The sequence below is a fragment of the Nuphar pumila genome, chromosome 5 (assembly GCF_984573655.1).
Source record: "Nuphar pumila chromosome 5, dmNupPumi1.hap1.1, whole genome shotgun sequence".
NCBI classification, from domain to species: Eukaryota; Viridiplantae; Streptophyta; class Magnoliopsida; order Nymphaeales; family Nymphaeaceae; genus Nuphar; species Nuphar pumila.
In genome coordinates this window covers 10,545,679-10,565,292 of record NC_143253.1, presented here as the reverse complement: position 1 = coordinate 10,565,292, position 19,614 = coordinate 10,545,679, and the positions used below count along the sequence as shown (strand labels likewise).

Sequence of the window (19,614 nt, the reverse complement as noted above, 5' to 3'; positions counted from 1 at the left end):
TAGGAGGTGGGTATCCATACAAAAATTTGAATGGAGACATTTTAACACTAGAATGATAAGTGGTGTTGTAAAAATACCTAGCATAAGACAAATAGTTAATCTGACTTGTAGGTTTGGAGCTAGCAAAACACCTTAAGTAGGTTTCGAAGGATCTATTAACTACCTCGGTTTGACCATCGGTATGTGGGTGGTATGCAAAGCTATAAAGGACTTTAGTTTCACTTAGAAGAAAATATTTTGTTTGAAACGTACTTAAAAAAATGGAATCCCGGTCACTCATAATGGTTTTTGGTAGGCCATGTAGTTTCCTTACGTGATCTTGAAATGATTTAACGTGTTTTGTGGTATAATTCTTGGGCAAAGGCATGAAATGGGCAAATTTTCAAAGTCTATCTACAACCACCAAAATGGCTTCCATTCCTTGAGACGGTGGCATAGATTCAATGAAATCCATGCTAATGTATTGTCATACTCCTTTGGGTATAGGTAAAGGACTTAGATGGCCCGAGGTTTTCATTCCTTCATATTTGTTTTTTTGACAAGTTTGGTATTTTCTCAAAAAAGGTGAGAGACTAGTTTTTCGAAAACCTTTTCTCCAAAAAAGGTGAGAGGCAATGGTGTTTCCAAAGCCATTTCCTAAAAAAAGGTGGGAAGCAATGGTTTTTCCAAACCATTTCCCCAAAAAATACAAGAGATTGTTTTTTCCAAAAACCATCTCTTAAAAAAATCTATAAATGCCCCTTCCTCCCTTCTCTCTAACCCATTTTTCTTCTCTCTCTCCTCACATGCCCCTCCTTTTCTCTCTCTTCCCCGGACCCTCTCTCTAGATTTTGATCTCGAGCTCCATTGTTTTTCTGATTTAATCTGTTAGAAACCTTCATAACATCGACCTATATCTATCTACGATCTTCGATTTCTTTGAGGAGTGCAGGCAATCAAGAATCAACTTTTAGAGGCGCGAGTCTGTTAAATGTGAACCGACGTAAGCACCAACCCCATGGATTCTGCTACTTTGTGAGGATGAAAATCCAAGGCCAGGATCCCCGTGAGAGTGAAAACCCAAGATCAAAAAATATCAAGGACAATTGATCCTTTCCCTTAAGCAGATTAATGAAATTTTTGGACTCAATTGAAATGGCTGGTAGTCCAACCACATACGTGTGCTTAGTAGTTGACTAGGATCATAGTCAATCACAACAATCCTTGACGAAGGTTCCTTGAATTTGGTGTCGATGTCTTTACTAGCCAGAGGTAAAAATGTGAAAAGAAATGTATGAATGAACATCTTCTCGAGTTATGAATGCTTATAATCTACTGAGATAGTGATGCTTCAGGTTTTGAATCAGGATGGTCACTTAATTATGTGAAATGTTTGCTAGCATGACATTTAATTAAAAAACAATTTAATTTCAAAGATATTAATATGGTTAATGCATATAGGATAAGCATGTCGATACATAATTATCCATTTATTAATTATTTAATTTGATTACTGTTTTCATAAAAAAATGTGAGATCTGACCAGTTCCTTATGTATATTTGGATTAAATTATTTTGGTTATATACATAACTCATAAGAAATTGTGAGATGAAAGCAATTCCTTATAACCATTTACTAAATTGCAAATTATTTAGATTCAGTTCAGTTGTGAAAAGATTGCTTTGTAAAATGAAATATTTTGTGATCATAGCGTTTTGTCATCACCTCCCAGCCACTCTCGAAGATGGTGATTAGAATGTTGGTACCACCAACTCTCTCCATGGCAGAGTAGATTGCATCTACCATACATCAAACAAGATCATGGGGGTTGCACACACTTGTCTAGCAGGGTGTGTGTGAAGACACTCAATATGATTGGCATGATGTTATCCTTCATTTTCATTGGTCAGTCTCCATAAAGCATGGCGGTGTCGGGGGGCTACCCAGGGTTTACTTCGTAGGGAGGCAGACCCATTAAGCGACCTGTGTTATCAGGGAGGTTTCGGGACATAAAAAAAGAAAGGGTTGTTAGGGCATGTGAGGATGTCCTAGTCAGCAATATTGAAGATGGCTTAGAAAGGTTGTATGGGCGCTTGTGTTGCGCACATCGCTGATGTAAAGGTTAATTGATTGTTCCGTCAAAACAATGCAGGGCGGTCTTATCTGGACAGTGCTGACCAGGCGAAAAAGGCGTCTTGGACAAGTAAAGTTTTTATCCCAGGTGTTTTGCTCCATTTCTTTATATTTTTTTTGGTTTTTTATCCCAGGTACTCTTAGCACCACTTTTCCATAGGGTGGAGTGGAACACTGGGGGACACCTAGAAGGTGTTCCGCTGGTCCTTTGCTCTAGGAATACAGCATGTCCGATGTTTGCATCAGGCACATGGGGTGCGAACAACAGCGACCTCGCGATGCTACTGTCCCAGCAGATCCAAAAAGTTGAACTCTGAAAGAATTCCATTTTGGAGGCTTAAAATTTTGATGGTTCCAAAAAAGAATTTTATGTGGACAGCCTTTGATAAGGGTAGGACTACAAAACAGTGGCTTTTTGTCCAATTTTAAGTGCCTAAATTTTAGACAAGCATGGATTGGGCCATGACTTGTTCTTTTGTTGGAGAAAACAATCGATTCGACACCAAACTGGTCCATCTTCAATTATAAGAGAGTCAATAATTATTCGACCCTTTTACAAGAATATGATTGGCATTGGCGATGCAGTAATACAAGTAAAGATATTTGATAGGGCCTTTTTTTCTTCCCTTCTATTCCTCCCCATTTCACCACAACTTTTGAAAGCAATTAATAAAACTTGGGTCTGTACATCAGCTTCATCATATCATATTACGTAACTGGCTCAAAAACCATTTTTTATCACACCACTCCACACATAACTAGTAAAGCAGACAAAGTTTTGGACTCTTAAGAGAAGGTGATCTGATAGACTGGCTGCTTGTTAGGGTAGAAGAGCCCCCAATTCTGCTCTATACCATTAGGCTTCCTGTTCTCATTGAACAAAGCAAACACATAAGTCTCCAAATTCCCCGGCCTCTTTGGTGTACCTTGAGCCACATGTCTCACTAGTTTCTGGTTATATGTCTGTGCATTGGCGATTGTAGCGATGCGGTCATCACCTCCGGCAGACGGCCAACCGCTCTCGGAGACGACGATCGGGACGTTGGTACCACCAACCTTTTCCATGGCTGAGTAGACTGCATCTACCATAGCATCAAACAGGCTTCTGTACCTCAGTTGGCTGTAAGGGTCTGTGACCACGTTCTGGTCATCAGCAGTGAAGAGGACATAGGGGGCTGGTATGGCCCTGTTGTCCATATAGCTAAAGTAAGGGTACACGTTGACCATGAGTGGGGCCCCATTGCTAGCTAGGAATTGGACGATGGGTCCCATGATTGGAGCTGATTGGCCAGAAAATGAGCCTTGGGAAGGAGGGTAAGAGTTGCCAATGACCACCATGGCTACCGATGTGGACACCTTGATCTGGTTCTGGAGACCTGCAGCGCGTATGGCATTGAGCATGTTTTGCATGGCTGGGAGCACGTAGCGGGCACTGTCACCTGGGATTACTTCATTGCCGACGGTGATGTACCGGAAATTTACATCCGGCAAGTAGGCTTGGATGTTCTCGGCGACCCAGGAGCTCGCATAAGACAGATCAGAGGCGAGGCGCTCGAGATCTTGGTTATAGGTGCCCACATTGACTTCTATCCCGGTGTTTCTTAGTGCATTGAGTGCATCTCGGTTCGGATCGTACAGCCTGACTTTCTTGATGGCCAACGATTGAATGAGCTGAACCGCTTCCGGTGGTGGCGGCAAGTTATTGCCGAGCATCCCGTAGCACACTCCCGCAGTTTGAGCTTCTACAAATAATGATCACAAGCAATTTTGAGGACAGCTTACAGTAACTTTGTATATGCTTAGTAGAAAGTCTATAGGGGGAATGGGTCCAGTGATATCCTAAACCATAATTACTTACTAGATGCTTCTTAAAATCTTGAAGCTTGTTATAAAAGATAGAAACTATACATGATCAGGTAATTGGACAAAACAATTTTTTGTGTTTTGTAATGACCATCATCCATTACTTCAATCACCATCCAATGTGGAATGATATCAGCACTTTTGGTGGGTTTCACTGCTTGCACAATGAATGATTGTGATTGAAGTGACTATGGTAATTTCAAAATGATTTTTTTTTATCAAATCACCTTATAATCTGTGGTAAACTCGGATGGGGTCACTGACACCCATGACAGTACGGAGACCATCGCACCCACACACCTGGTGAGGGTTGAATGTGGGACCAAAGAGTCAGCACCTTCTCCCCATGGGGGCTTCACTAGCGCAACCGGTGTGTGATGTCATCATTAGAAGCTGCGGACATGGCCATTGATCACCATTGGTTGGAGATTTGGCATTTTTTTTTGAAAGGCAAGCTGGGGTTAGGCAGACCACTACCAGTTATACAACGATATCATTGGGTTTTGAACCTGCAACGTCCCAACACAAGGTGACTTGCACTGCTCCTACAAGACAAGCAGAGCTATTGGATTAAGACTAGCCACGATCAGTCTTTGGGTCCATCGTTATTTTCCAGTTGTCAATCGGCGTTTTGAATCTTGGGTCTATTGGATTAAGACTAGCCACGATCAACCAGTGCTCGATATAATTGCATGCATTTGGACCACAAGAACAGATACTTGGATCAGTTCAAAGATTCAAACTATTAGTTCACCTGACCTGGTTTAAGATGTCTAAGATAAACCAGACCGTGGTCTCAATAAGATCCATGTATCTCCTGTGGTTTGTCACTTGACATGGGATGATCACGGTTCGAAACTCAAAAGGGGCACCCCTTGCCACAAGATCAAATCTGGGTGTACTTCCCGGTGGGTGGAGGGACCTTGAGTGATAACCTCGAATATCTGAAGAGGACCGAGTGGGGAGAGATCAGCAGATCAAGTGATCTGTTGGCATTCTCACCGTCCACAATGTACACAAGGACCATGAGGCATGAGGCCCTTGAGGGATGAAGCAATGGACGGTGAAGATGTAAAATCACTTTCTTATAGTATTCAGCTTCAAAAATGGTAAAACAGAAGAGAGAGAGAGAGAGGTAATACAAATACCTGCACCGTTGGGCACTGCTAGTAGCAGGCCAAGAAGCAATGCCACCAACATGGCAACAAAACTAATCATTGTATGAGAAAAGAAGAAGAAAGAATTTCAAAATGATAAAGAGTAAGAAGTAGCAGATAGTGCACTCGATCTATAGGATCTTTGATCTATCTTACACACACACACACACACACACATATATATATATATATATATATATATATATATATATATATATATATATATATATATATATGCGCCGGATAGGCAAATAATGTTCGCTAAACCAACCTTTTCTGTGTCAAGACTCAAGCCCGGGCCAACCTTCCGTGTCAATCCCGCCATAGACTTACTTCTTCCAAGTCAAGTCCTTTTTTTCCAAAAAAAAAAGATGGTGATTTGGTCTTTTATTTGCAAAAAACAAAAGAAAAAGACGGTGACTTACTTAGTCTTGCGTCGCTTGCACGAGTTTTGAATGCAAAGAATTACTGAAGTAAATACGATATTTTGACGCTCACTCTCCCTTTTCATCTCAACATTACTTTTCAAAAGATATGAAAGTATTTAATTCGAAGAGAAAAAACAGAACAGAACAATAAAGAGAAACATTAGCACAAAGATTGGTGGTTGAATGTAGCCCAGAAGCCATGCAGAACAGAAGCAGAAGTTAATAGCAGAATCACTGAAACATAAAGAGTCTGAATATAATGGACTAATAGTGTAGAATGCCGGAGCAAGATTTTTCTCCAAGATCACTGCAAATTCTACAAATAAATGCCCATTTGGATGTCCGATCTACCTCCAACCAACCACCAACCAACCCTCTACTGCACAGAAAAAAAAAACAGCAACAGAAGAGAGGAGCCAGTCCTCTATTCTCAACTTTTCTTTTTGAGAGGAAAGGCATTTCGGATTTATTGAATAAAAAAAAAGAAAAGAAACAAGGTTCAAATTGATTCCCATTTTTGGGATTTATTTTCGTTTCCCTTCAACTCTCTCTCTCTCTCTCTCTCTCTCTCTCTCTCTCTCTCTCTCTCTCTCTCTCTCTATATATATATATATATATATATATATATATATATATATATATTATTATTGGGTACATTCCGTATAACAGACCCCATCTGTTTTCTTAACAATTTATTGAATGTTTCTCCTTCCATAAAAAAATATTTTACTGAATGTTTTTATGGGTCGGTCTCTGTATATGTGATTTTCATAGTTTACTTATTAGGAAGCTGTTTGGCCTGATAAAACCGAAGCAGGTTATATGTTCCCCCCCCCCCCCGAATCGGGGGTCCCAAAGAGCACCACGTATGTAAGCATGTGCGTCTCGTATCCCCATGTTTGTCAGCATTAATTAGCGTTGGAGTTTGATGCGATTGCAAAGACTTAAGTACCATCTCCTCCATTGGTGCAAAAAAAAATGACGGCTCTTGAAAATGAGTGGTTGTAAAGACTTAAGTGCCCCGAAGATGATTATTTAAGACCCAGTCTCTGCACTGCAGGATTATCCGAAAAAGAAATCTCCTCTGGAGGAGGCCATGAACATCAACCCTCTTACTCTCTATCTCTCTCCCTTCTATTTCTGCTTCTGTGCACATCCATTAGAAGATCATACATTGCTCCATCAAGCACCGACTGACCTGCACATTGACTGTTGTGGAGCCTGATTCAAAGTTTTTACCCTTACAGGAGGAGGGTTTGGGGGCTCATCCCAGCGTGGGTAGCATCATTCAACTCTCACTCTCTCTCTCTCTCTCCCTTCTATTTCTGCTTCTGTGCACATCCATTAGAAGATCATACATTGCTCCATCAAGCACCGTAGAACACCCGTCACCGGAACGAGATGAACACCCGTCACCGGAACGACGGCTCCGCTGAGACCTCCTCGCTAGGGAGAGGAAGACGACGTGGTGGAGCTTCTGCTGGCCATCCTCAGCGCGACTGCACCGACTGAGTTGCTGTCGAGGAGGAGGGCGAGAACGGAGACTCTTAGCTTGGGCCATCTTTCTTTTGATGATTGTGGTTGTAATGTATCGTTGAAGTTAAAATGGGGAATGAAATGACAATAGAAATTACTGAAAATTTACAAAAATAAACTAGACTCAATAACGAAGACACCACTTTTTACGGATTTGGAATATGACCTCCGGTTAGGGAGATATGGCTCTGACAAGTTGGTCCTAATTTGCGGAAGACACTACAAATCGCTATAGCGATTTGCGGAAGACACTACAAATCGCTATAGCGATTTGTGAATCGCTATAGCGATTTGCGGAAGACACTACAAATCGCTATAGCGATTTACGGAAGACACTACAAATCGCTATAGCGTTTCGCGATTTGCGGAAGACACTACAAATCGCTATAGTGATTTACGGAAGACACTACAAATCGCTATAGCGTTTCGCGATTTACGGAAGACACTACAAATACTACAAATTGCTGTAGGAAAGCCCGATAATACTACAAATCATTATTGGAAGGCCCAAAAAAAATTTGATCCGGAGGGCGCTGCCAGGGGGGAGCCCCCGGACCCCCCTCCTGTAAGGGCAAAAACTCTAAATCAGGCACATAAGTAGAGAGAGAAGGGAGAGAGAACCCTTTACCTCCCTTGATTTCTTCTCTACAAAGAGAGAGGGTTTTACAGTGTTTTACGAAGAAGGAAGAAGAAGAAGATGACGATGGAGCAATATAGGATCGTCTGTTGGATGTGCACAAAAGTAGAGAGAGAAGAGAGAGAGAGTGAGAGGGTTGATGTTCATGGCCTTCTCCAGGAAGAACTCTTTGTTTCCCTTGATTTCTTCTCTAGAGAGAGAAAGGGTTTTACAGTGTTTTACGGAGAAAGAAGAAGAAGACATGTTTGTCCCTTTTTTTAACAGAAAAAGAAGAAGACTTTGAAGAGTCAACATCATCCTCGACTTTCTGGATGGAGGACATGTTTGTCCTTTTTTTGAACAATTTGTTTTTTCTTTTTTGAATGAAGGACATTTTTGTCATTTTCTCAAACCATCACTTTATGAGAAGAATAGCAATAAAGGGTACTTAAGTCTTTGCAACAACACCAGAGTCCGATGCAAAGTTATGTCAACATACACAGGAATACGAGCCCCATGTGCTTGTATACGTGGTGCTCATTCAAAGCCCCGAACACAGGCGTGGGATTCAGTGAATCATCGGGGGCGAACATACACCACCCTCTCTGATAAAACGCCTTCTCGGTTTCATTAAACAAATTATACTCGCCAATTTGACTTTCTAACTAGATGTGATCTCTATGTTTTACATAGTCGAAAACATGCTTTATTTAAACATTTTTTATGCTCAACAAAAAAATCAACGGTTTGTAATATACCGAAAACTTGATTGATTAAAAATCAAAAGCTTTTGTTAAATTGATTGGACCAAAGTATGGTTTTTAGTGAATAAGTAGTGGTAAACGCATCTACAAGTTTGAATTAAGCAAAAAAAGCTTGCAAGTATGACATTTAAAAGGGTCTGAGATTGTCTGGAAGCCACCCACGCACCCACCCCACCCCCCGACAGACACACACACACACACACACACACACACACATACACATATATATATATATATATATATATATATATATATATATATATATATATATATATATATATATATATGTATAGAGAGAGAGAGAGAGACGTCCTATCTATCGGTAATATATTATCACAAACATTTGTAAGTAAAAATGCCTTTGCATGTCCTTGTGAAAGGTTCTTTTGATTTAATTGGACCTCACAATGGATTCAACATGGCCAATATAGTGATCGACTTTGAATAGTGTTTTCCTATGAAAAATACTATTTTATGACCTAGAAAAGTATTGCACATTCTAGGGCAATGTTTTCTTAAACCTTATAAAAACCTTATCTATGTATGATAATGGGGCGATCTAAGAGCTGATTCTCACTTAGAAAAATAAGTAGATCACATATGTAAGGTTATTGTCATGACAATTAAAAAAAAATATGAGGCATTTGTACCTAAAAATGACTAGAAAATACGGTCCCCTTATCTAATCTTGTCTCCAACCTATGCTCCAAGGACTAAAAAAACTGTCATGTGTGTTTGCTTAATCTGATGTTACAAGGGATACATTCTATATAATTTTTAGAGCAATAAACCATGGTTGGATTCCCTAAGCCCTAAGTTGAGCTGCCGCAGTGATCATCTCCATGTGCCCCTCCAGACTCTAGTCTCTCAGTCGGCGACCAGGATTCTGACGGCCTTGGTTCGACGTATGCCTTTTTCACAATGAGTGGTCCATCTCTCTCTCTCTCTCTCTTGCCAGTAGGCCATACCGCAACAGGCACAACTCCAGCTTGGTTGCAGACTGTCTGCCGCCCCTGCTCTCTTATTATCAGATCCAACGGATCTAAACCCATTCTGCACATTTGACGTGAACAATTTAATCATGATAGATATATCACTACTCACATTTGTCGTGAACAGCTAGAGGCCGATCGATCTCTCAAAGATATTGATAACCACATTTGGTCTCAAAGATATCATTAACCCCATTTGCCCAAGAGATAAACTTGAAGAGAGATTATTCTGATAACAAGGAGGAAGTTAGAAAAGATAAGAAGCTCATTTTATCTCATAGAAATGTTCATCAAGATACAAATGTAATGTATATAACAAACGTGTAAAAACGTTGAAAAACTGAAGGCTACCTCTACGAAGTGGGAGTACTCGAATAGTCTTAGCATGTTGTTTTTGCAATTTTGAGTGACAAAAAACATTTGAGGTATCATCCCCCACTGTAGAACAATGAAGAATTTTTTGGGTGTTATTAAGGCTCAATTCATCAATTCTAATAAGGCAAGGGCTGATACACTGATGTCTAAATTGGTGTCTATGAAATATTTTGTTGAGCGACACATGCGACTGTACATCTTGGAGATAAGAAACATTGCATCTCGGTTGAATGACATGAAGTTTACTATTTCTGACTCTTTTTTGGTCCATCCCATTTTGACCTCATTGCCTACTAAATATAGACCCCTCAAAATCTCCTATAACACACATAATGATGAGTGACCTTTTAATGACCTCTTGACTAAGTGTATTAAAGAGAAAGAAAGACAGAAGGGTGTCGAGTGCACATATGACCTCTAATAAGAAAAAATATACGTCGGGGCTAAAAAAAAGTTTCTTCAATAAGAAAACCTCTGGTGAGAGTTCAAACTCTCAAGTAAAATCCAAATCTCCTGTAGTAAGTTCTATTATAAAGTGTTTTGTCTATAAGAAAGGACATAAGAAGATATACTGCCTGAAGCATAAGAAATGACTCGAGAATAAAGATAATAAATCATTCATTTCTCATGAGTGCAATTTGATCCATGTTCCATTGCATAGTTGGTGGATTGATTCTGGTGTCACGATGCGCATTGCCAACTCTTTGCAAGCATTTTGAACAAAAGGGAACCAACAGAACATGAAAGAAGCATATTCTTAGAAAATAAGAAGCGTTTGTATGTCAAGAATGTTGGGACATGCAGAGTTGTGTTGGAGTCATGATTTATTTTTTATTTGGTCAATACATTTTATGTTTCATTCTATAGTCAGAAACTTATTTCAATTTTAAAACTTGATAAGTTTGGTTTTGTTTTTAAATTTGAGAACTTCAAGGTTATTATTGTTAAAAAATCTATTACTGTAGATTCTACATATATGTGTGATGGTTTGTATCATTTGAAAACCAAATTCCAAATTCAGTTATCTCACTTTGTTGAGAATACAATAATTGACAATAAACGTGCCCTAAAGGATGATCAATCTTATTTGCTTTGATATCGAAAGTTAGGACATATATCGAAAGAGAGAGCCCAAAGACTTGTAAAAGAAGGAATTATTGGATCTCAATTCAAATCAAGAGTATAACCAATTACTTAGAATAAGTGAAAACCCTCCATTATTGGCTATCTTAAAATCCACAAGAATAGTAAATCATAAATCTCACGTTCTTCATTGTGGGTATCACTAAAATAAATCAGACTTTTACTGGTGCTAAAATAGAGCCAGTAAAAACATGATGTGCTCTAGTAAAGATTTTACTGGCGCTGGCAAAGCGCCAACAGTTTTTCCAGTAAAAAAGGTCATCGATAAAAATTTTACTGGTGCTAACTCATAGAGCCACTAAATGATACTTTTACTGGCGCTATTTTAGCACCAATAAAAACATTCTTTTTCTAGCGCACTTGTAGCGCCAACAAAATATATATTTATTGGCACACATTTAGTGCTAATAAAAATCACATTTACTGGCACACTTTTAGCGTTAAAAAATTTGTTTAATGGTGCTAATTTAGCATCAGTAAATGTGATTAATATATTTTAATAATTATTATGTTTATTAGAAATAAATTTTTCTGTATAAGCATACATTCATCCCTATATAAACATGCATTCATCCTTGTTTAAGCATATATTCATCCCTGTATAAACACACATTCATCCCTGTATAAGCATACATTTATATACTTATAATTTTTCCTCAATAAGCAAACATTCATCCTTGTATGGGGGGGGGGGGGGGGGGGCACTTATGCGCCTCCCACCCATTGGCCCCCAAGGACCCAATATTGGGTTTACTTGGGTGGTGCATGAAAACCGAAATGAGAGAGACGTTTGAACATCTCCCACTTCCCCTTTGGTTTTAAGGAGAACCCCCACCATGTGAAAGGGGGTCCTTTGTTGTTTGTTGTTCAAAAACCCTCCCTTTGTGAAAGCCATTGAAGAAGGCGTTGGAAGCTAGAGAGACCCCTTTCCCTTCTTCTGCTCTCTCTCCTTGGTGCCTCACATGGATGTTGCATCCTTCGTTGATGCCTGTGAGATCCAAAAAAAAATTTCAAAATTCATTTTAAAATTTCCTTTTTTGAAAGGCCAACACTGTGGAAGACTTTTTCTTTTTACAAAACCCTCTTTTGAAACACACGTTTCAAACCAGGACCTCAATGATTTAAATACTTTGCACATCTTTGCAAAGTCATCATTTTCTTTATGTGCCATTATAACATCAACTATAGGTCAACAATACTATGTTTACACTTACCATTTCGACATCAACCTTAAGCCAATCCTAATGTACCATTCTGGTACCGGGTCAATACCCAAAAAAAAAAAAATCATACACAAGGTTTTGGCATAAAATATGTTTATTCATTTCACAATGTGTAAATTCACAAAATACATCATCTGTTCGTGGCAAAGTACCAAAACCCAAAACAACTCCAAGAAACAGTCTTAGGTCCAGCTACACAGATGCCAATGAGTCCACCGTGTTGTATCATTTGCCCGCCTAAAAAGCACCAAAAAATAATTCAAGTAGTAAGTTGAGACTACATGTGTCTCAGCATGATCCAACACTCAACACGATCCACTAAGACTAGCATATCAAGCATTTGTGGTTGGAAAGCTTAATCATAACCAAAACTCAAGAAGTCGACCTTCAACCACACTCAACATATCAAGAAAACCTAAGAAGTATTGGCCCTGCCATCCAAGGGGTCAACCATCACTAAGGAGTCAAACAGACAATTGTACTCTGAGGAGGGGTCAACCTTGCAAACCCAAGGATCGACTATCAAGCCAAACCACCAAGCTAAACATGGAGGTGTCGACCCTACATCCAACAATCTAAAAATTAAGGGGTAAACTCCAGGATAATCTCAACATAGACTTCCAAACTCAAGTCATATATAGGATAGTACAAATAATCACAATCCAAGAGAAGACAATCCAACAAAAGCTCAATGGTATCTAGTGGCGTATTTCAATTGCCATAAGCTCAAAACTATAACATAACATACATTCATGCATCATATTCTCATGGTTAAGGCAACTCGAGCTAATGCTTTACGTATCTCACTATCATGATACCAACATCTTGGCCAAGACACAACCACAAAAAATTCTAAAATACATGCTCAAAAATTCATCTACGTATTGCATACTTCCTAAGGGTCATGGAAGTAGGGCAACCTACCTCTTAGATCGTGCAAGAACACCGAAATACAACCAACAATTGTCTAAGATCAGTTTTAGTTTTGCAAAAATCCCCAAGGAATCAAAACTCCTTCAAAACGTAGGTTCTACGAGTTGTTGCCCCTCCTACTTGTTAAAATCTCACAAGAGTTTAAGAGAAGAAGGGGATGGAGGTGAGTGAGAGGGGGAAAAGGACAAGTGTTATAAGCATTGGTGAAAAAGGAGAAGGTGGTAGAGAGGAGTGAGAAACAACATACGGAACATAGGAAAGGAAGAATGGGTGAACACTAACCCACATTTTAATCTCATTTTTTTAAGATGGGTCAACATAGAAAAAGGAGAGAGAGGGTAGGCCAACCTGGCCACACCACTACACCAACTATCCTACTAAAATGACAGCAGTGCCCTAAAAAAGTAAAAGAATTCCTATCATGCCCTTCCCATATCAATGTTATCGTTATATGCCACCTAATTTATAATTTTGTCATTACCCTTAAAAACTAATATCTTTTTCAAAAATCTCTTTTATGTCCTTATGAAAAAAGTATCATAAACCTTTATCAAGAATATTGGGCATGTTCTTTGCCCAAAGGCCCATTATCTTTTTAAAAACTAATTTTTTTTTCCTTGAATTGTGATGGATTTGATTCAAACCCAAATTAGACCTGTTTGGACTAGACCTGTTTGAGATCGAGATCCATGAAAAACAAATGTTTATTTGAAATGAAATATTCATAACACGAAAATGCTTATATTTAACTCAAAGTATTGTCATATTACGATGTCTAAAGAGTCGGGTTGTTATAACAACCATCAAAGGTTTTCACCTTCTTAGAGAGCAACCAAAGAGAAAAAATTAGTACACTATTTATGTATCTTTTACATCTTTAACCTTCATATATTCTTTACAAGAACAATTTTGGATCCATAACATTTGTAGCATACATTCATGTTATATGAGCTCCATCCAGCTCAAACATGCATATCATCTCATAGATCATTCGATTGAGATATCTCTCCACTTGGATATAACAGTGCACCCATTGTGTGCCAATTATGTCATTCATCCTATATATCATGACATAATTTACACTTTGTATTCAAATTATTTTTATAAAAAATTGCACCTACACACTGCCTCAATATGCCCACGTGCTGCTCGAAAGTATGACACAAATTCATCTGGTTCACCTCTCTCGAACTGTTTCATGCAACCAAGCAAAACAATCCACTAACTCGGAACCTATAACGCAAAAACTTACTTGATGTTAGAAATTCTGTCATACATTATTTAAAATAATTTAAGCTCCGATATTTTAACTGAATTTACTTATCTATGTTAAATTTATATTCTCAAAATCTGTGACGAGTGGGCCTCAGTTATATTCAGACTCCTTATGTTTCAGTGATTCTGCTATGAACCGCTGCTCTGTTCTGCATCTTCAACCACCATTATTTTTGTGTTTCTGTTTCTCTTTATTCCTCTGTTCTGCATCTTCAAACCACCATTATTTTTGTGTTTCTGTTTCTCTTTATTCCTCTGTTCTGTTTTTTCTTTGTGAATCCAATTCTTTGATAGCACTTGAACAAAAATGTCGCGATTAAAAGGGAGAGTGAGCGTCAAAATATCGCATTCACTTGAGTAATTTTCAGAACTCATGTAAGCGATGCAAGACTAAGTCAGAATCTTTTATATATAAAAAAGACCAGAGTCGTCGTTTTTTTGTGGAAAAAGTATAAGAAACCATCTTTAATAAAAAAGTCTAAGTCACCGTCTTTGTTTTTTGTTCAAGTCTATTGGCGGGATTGAGAAGGAAGGTTTTGGCCAACATTATTTCACCAATGGGTGCATATATATGTGTGTAAGATTGCTCAAAGATCTCACAGCATCGAGTGCGCTATCTGCTACTTACTCTTCTATCATTTTGAAATTCTTTCTTCTTTTCTCATACAATGATTAGTTTTGTTGCCACGTTGGTGGCATTGCTTCTTGGCCTGCTATTAGCAGTGCCCAACGGTGCAGGTATTTGTATTCTCTCTCTCTCTCTCTTGGCTCCGGCGTGAGCCCATTTTATCTGTCTTCTCTTGTGCTTTCTTTATTTGTTTTGGCTTTTGTTCTTGTTCAGTTCATGGGTTCAACATTTTGTTGATCTTCATGAGTGGTAATGTTATATTACTTTCGTCTCTCTCTCTCTCTCTCTCTCTCCTGTTTTACCAATTTTGAATCTGAATATAAAAAGCATTTCCTTCTCTTTCATGTTGTTACAATATTTGGTAACACGATAATATTGGATTGTTACACGTTGGCAGGCTTCGGGTTGGTAAAACCCTTAGGATGCTTTTGATTACCTTGGGATCTAGCCTGGGTTCAAATCCCATCACTTTTCTTTTTTTCAAGAAAGATTACCTTGGGAGGTTTTTAGCTAGAGATCTGAGGATCTCTAGTCCAAACCACCCCCCTCCCGATCGGTCCTAAAATCTGTCGGACTAAAACGAGGCCATTTGCGTGGAGGTTGAAATCTCCTTAAAAAATGTCCTCTTTAGATTTTTTTTTGAATTACTCGAGCGATTGATTTGGATATTTGCAACCAAGTAGCTGGGCTGGGTGTTTATGCATTTGAGGTAGAAAGTGTGGTCCACTCTCCTTTGTAATTGCACTAAAGAAAGAAACTGATAAGGACCACCACCTCCTAGGGGTGGTAGCTGCCAAATCCAGGAATTGGCAGCTGCTATCCTTGGGACTACCAGTTTTCAAACGGAGCGGCCAACTGATCATCACCCACATGTTGCAAGAGCTTAATTAAGAAGCTATCCTACACAATGACAAGGTTTTGTTTTTGTTTTTGTTTTTTTCTTTTTGTTTTCAGTCAGATCAAGGAAAAACATCTCATCATCTACCGTACATTGACAGGCTATCGGATGACCTAGGCATTTGTGGGTCAATGATAAACACCAACTCAGTTAAGACTTTTACCTAAAGACCCTCAGCTTTTCTTCTGAAGTTTCAAAGAGAACCCATGTTTTCTTTTTCTTCTGAAGTTTCAACAGCCTAACTTTTTTATTTGAATCTGTCAATCCGGGATGTCAGAGGGAGTTTCCTAGTTTGACTTGTAGATAAAAACATACTGAAACTGTCAACAGGTCGGGTACCCGATCCCACCCAAATAACATGTCACGTCGGGTTTGGGTTTGGGTTTGGGTTTGGGTTTTGCTGGGTTAGGAGAATGAAATCTCAAACCCGAATACATATAATTTCAGAAGTTTACATTTATTTTTAATTATACAAATAAAACATTCGGGTTAGGTTAGGTTAGGTTAGGTACCCGGCAGAAATTAAAAAAGGGTCGGGTCTATTGCGCGGCAAAAATCATAGCCCAACCCGGCCCATATAATACTTGGGTCGACCTGAACATTATTCGGGTCATCATTTTTTTGCCCATACCCAAAAATTCAGGTTGTATCTGCTATAAATTCGGCTTGTTGACACCCCTGAACTTAACCATCACATAATTAACTTCATGTCTCTATGTGAAATTCTCCGTAAAATTAACTGCCAAAAGTTGAACGTGTTTTTCAAGCGGCAATTAGTAGCGCCATGATCATCCAATTAAAACTTTAATCAGTAAAAAATGAAAACCTGACGTTGATTATTTCATGCAAAACATGTTAAACGAGCTCATCATTCATTAATTCACAAAATCGTCCGCTCACTATCTAGCTTCTTTATTTTTAACACTACGATGCCATAACTATCAACTAAATATCAAGTTTTCAAAAAACAGCGAGTCCCTTTAATTTGAAAAGCCCGTTATCTTCTGCGCAGAAGCTCAGTCCGCCGGAGTATGCTACGGCATGATGGGTGACAACTTGCCGCCTCCGACAGAAGTCGTTGAGCTCCTACAATCGAAAAACATCAAGCGGGTCCGGCTCTACGACCCTAACACAGAAGCCCTTCAGGCGCTGAGCAAATCGGGAATTGAAGTGAACCTCGGCACCCTGAACTCAGATATCCAGCACCTCGCATCCGACCCATCGTTTGCGGGCTCTTGGGTCGCGACGAACGTCCTGGCTTACCCGGACGTCCAGATCAGGTACATCACCGTCGGCAACGAGGTCTTCCCCAATCCAGACGCCCAGTACGTGGGCCCGGCCATGCAGAACGTACACAACGCCATTCTCGGGGCGGGTCTCCAGGATCAGATCAAGGTAACCACCGCGGTGCACTCGCGAGTCATCACGGGCTTCCCTCCCTCCGAAGGCGCCTTCGCTCAGGACGCCGCATCCTTCATGGAGCCCATCGTGAAGATCCTGGCGAGCTTGGGGGGGCCACTCATGGTCAACGTGTACCCTTACTTCGCCTACGTGGAAAAGCGCAGCAACATCAAGCTTCCGTACGCCCTCTTTACCTTACCGGACGCGGACGCCGTCCCAGACGGCCAACTCCGGTATCGTTGCCTATTCGACGCGATGGTCGACACTTTCTACTCGGCGATGGAGAGGGTCGGCGGCGGCAGCATCCCCATCGTCATCTCGGAGAGCGGGTGGCCGTCCGCCGGTGGCCTCGGTGATGTCACCACCGTCGCCAACGCGCAGACGTACAACCAGAACCTGGTGAACCATGTGGGTCAGGGCACCCCAAAGAGGCCTGGGACACCCCTGGAGACCTACGTGTTTGCCCTGTTCAATGAGAACAAGAAGCCTGGATTAGAGGCAGAGCAAAACTTTGGGCTCTTCTACCCCGACAAGCAGCCGGTGTACCAAGTCGACTTCCCTTAATTAAGTTGAGAACCAAGGGATTTAGTGCCATAGTTGATGAGATCGGAGGGTCATGCATAAGTTAAAGTATGTTGCATAATAATTCACCATGATAATGGTGATGATAGTGCTAATGTAATAATGAAGGATGTGGTCATCTGAAGAAATGTGACGCAAACACTAAGATTTTCACGTAAATGGTGAGTGTTCAAGTTTTTTTTGGTAAGTCCTTGGAGGAGAGTGGATCGTATGAAACGCCGGGTGACCCAACCGTTAATTTCTCTCTCTCTCTCTCTCTCTCTCTCTCTCTCTCTCTCTCTCTCTCTCTCTCTCTCTCAACCAAGCTGCAGGTGGCAATATGGGTACGATTTTATTTTTGTCCTTGGATCGAGCGCTCTCCAACTCGATTCAGGGGTTATTCACCGAAGAAGAAATCGTCTCGGCGGTGCAGGATTCGTCTGGGTGGAAAGCTCCAGGTTTTGATGGGTATCCAGTGGATTTCTTTCGCATATTCTGGCAATGTGTTAAGAGTGACATTCTTAGTGTCTTCGCTGAGTTTCATCGCAATGGCAGATTGTCGGTTCATGTTCACCTAGCAATTGTGTCACTTATTCCTAAAGAGAAAAAAAAAAGACTCAACTTGGAAGAAGTAAGTCTATGGCGGGATTGACACGGAAGGTTGGTCGGGGCTTGAGTCTTGACAGAGAAAAGGTTGGTTTAGCGAACATTATATATTCCGCATCCGGTGCATATATGTAAATAATTGTTCTTTATCATGTAAATAAATTTTTTCCAAAATAGATTGAAAACATAGTTAGAGAGGGAGAGACGATTGTTCTTTATCATGTAAATAATTGTCAACATTTATTCCTAACTATAAAAAAGTTTTATGTACCCACAATTCTCATTATCAATTAATGTAAAACTGTGTTTATGATCCTTATTTTTTACTAAAAAACATTGGTTTTTTCAATTGCACCCTCATAAATTATAAGGATCAATCCTTGAATCAGGTTTTTTCGACTAAAAAACATTGGTTTTTTAAATCATAAAATTTTGGTAGCTTACGATCCTTATTTTTTACTAGCAGCAAAATCTTGCATAAAGATCAGATTTTGTCCATTCAAACATCAAACTTCAGTAAATTGACCATGTAGATAAGATCTACTGTGTCAGATTTGATCAAAACAACATGCTATAATGAGATTCCTAGGTAGCTATGACGATAGGACGGGTGTCACATTCTGATTGACACGAAATATTTTTTAATTATTTTTTTTCCAACCAAAGGCACCTCTAATATAAGTGATGCGAAAAAGAGGATGGTTAAAAGTCACAAAAGTGGATTTTCCTTTATTATTGAGGATACCCAGAACCCTTTCAAAACGATGTAGAATCATTCTAAAATTTTCCACTAACCTACCAGTGCCTTTGATAAAGAAGTATCATCAGCATTGAAAGAATGATTCCATATTTAAATGTTCTAATAGCTGCAAGTACCATGAGTCTGTCTCTTTCTGCCAACAACAATCCACTAGTAAGCCTCTCCATAACAATGAGAAAGAGATAAGGGGAGAGAGTGGAAATTTCACGCAGCACCTAGCAAAGGATTACATGCTCGGTAAAGGTGGCAATCGGGTCGGGTAGGCGGGTTGACCTGGCGGGTTGGCGGGTCAGCATACCTCAACCCAATCGGCTGTCGCAAACACGTACCTGACCTGTTTAT

The 19,614-nt window shown here is 39.7% G+C and overlaps 1 protein-coding gene and 1 pseudogene across 2 annotated transcripts; one reads left to right on the top strand and one right to left on the bottom strand.

Annotated features, from left to right (window-relative positions):
- Nucleotides 1-2,799: 2,799 nt before the first annotated feature.
- Nucleotides 2,800-6,112, bottom strand: LOC149836751 (glucan endo-1,3-beta-glucosidase pseudogene; annotated as a pseudogene). The gene has a single exon (XR_016431833.1). The product of XR_016431833.1 is annotated as a glucan endo-1,3-beta-glucosidase pseudogene (transcript).
- An 8,904-nt stretch (nt 6,113-15,016) lies between these two features.
- Nucleotides 15,017-18,086, top strand: LOC149836750 (glucan endo-1,3-beta-glucosidase-like). Its single transcript, XM_090005556.1, has 2 exons — nt 15,017-15,156; nt 16,957-18,086. Exons 1-2 carry the CDS (start codon nt 15,087-15,089, stop codon nt 17,907-17,909), a joined length of 1,023 nt encoding a protein of 340 aa, XP_089861682.1. The 5' UTR covers nt 15,017-15,086; the 3' UTR covers nt 17,910-18,086.
- Nucleotides 18,087-19,614: the final 1,528 nt, after the last annotated feature.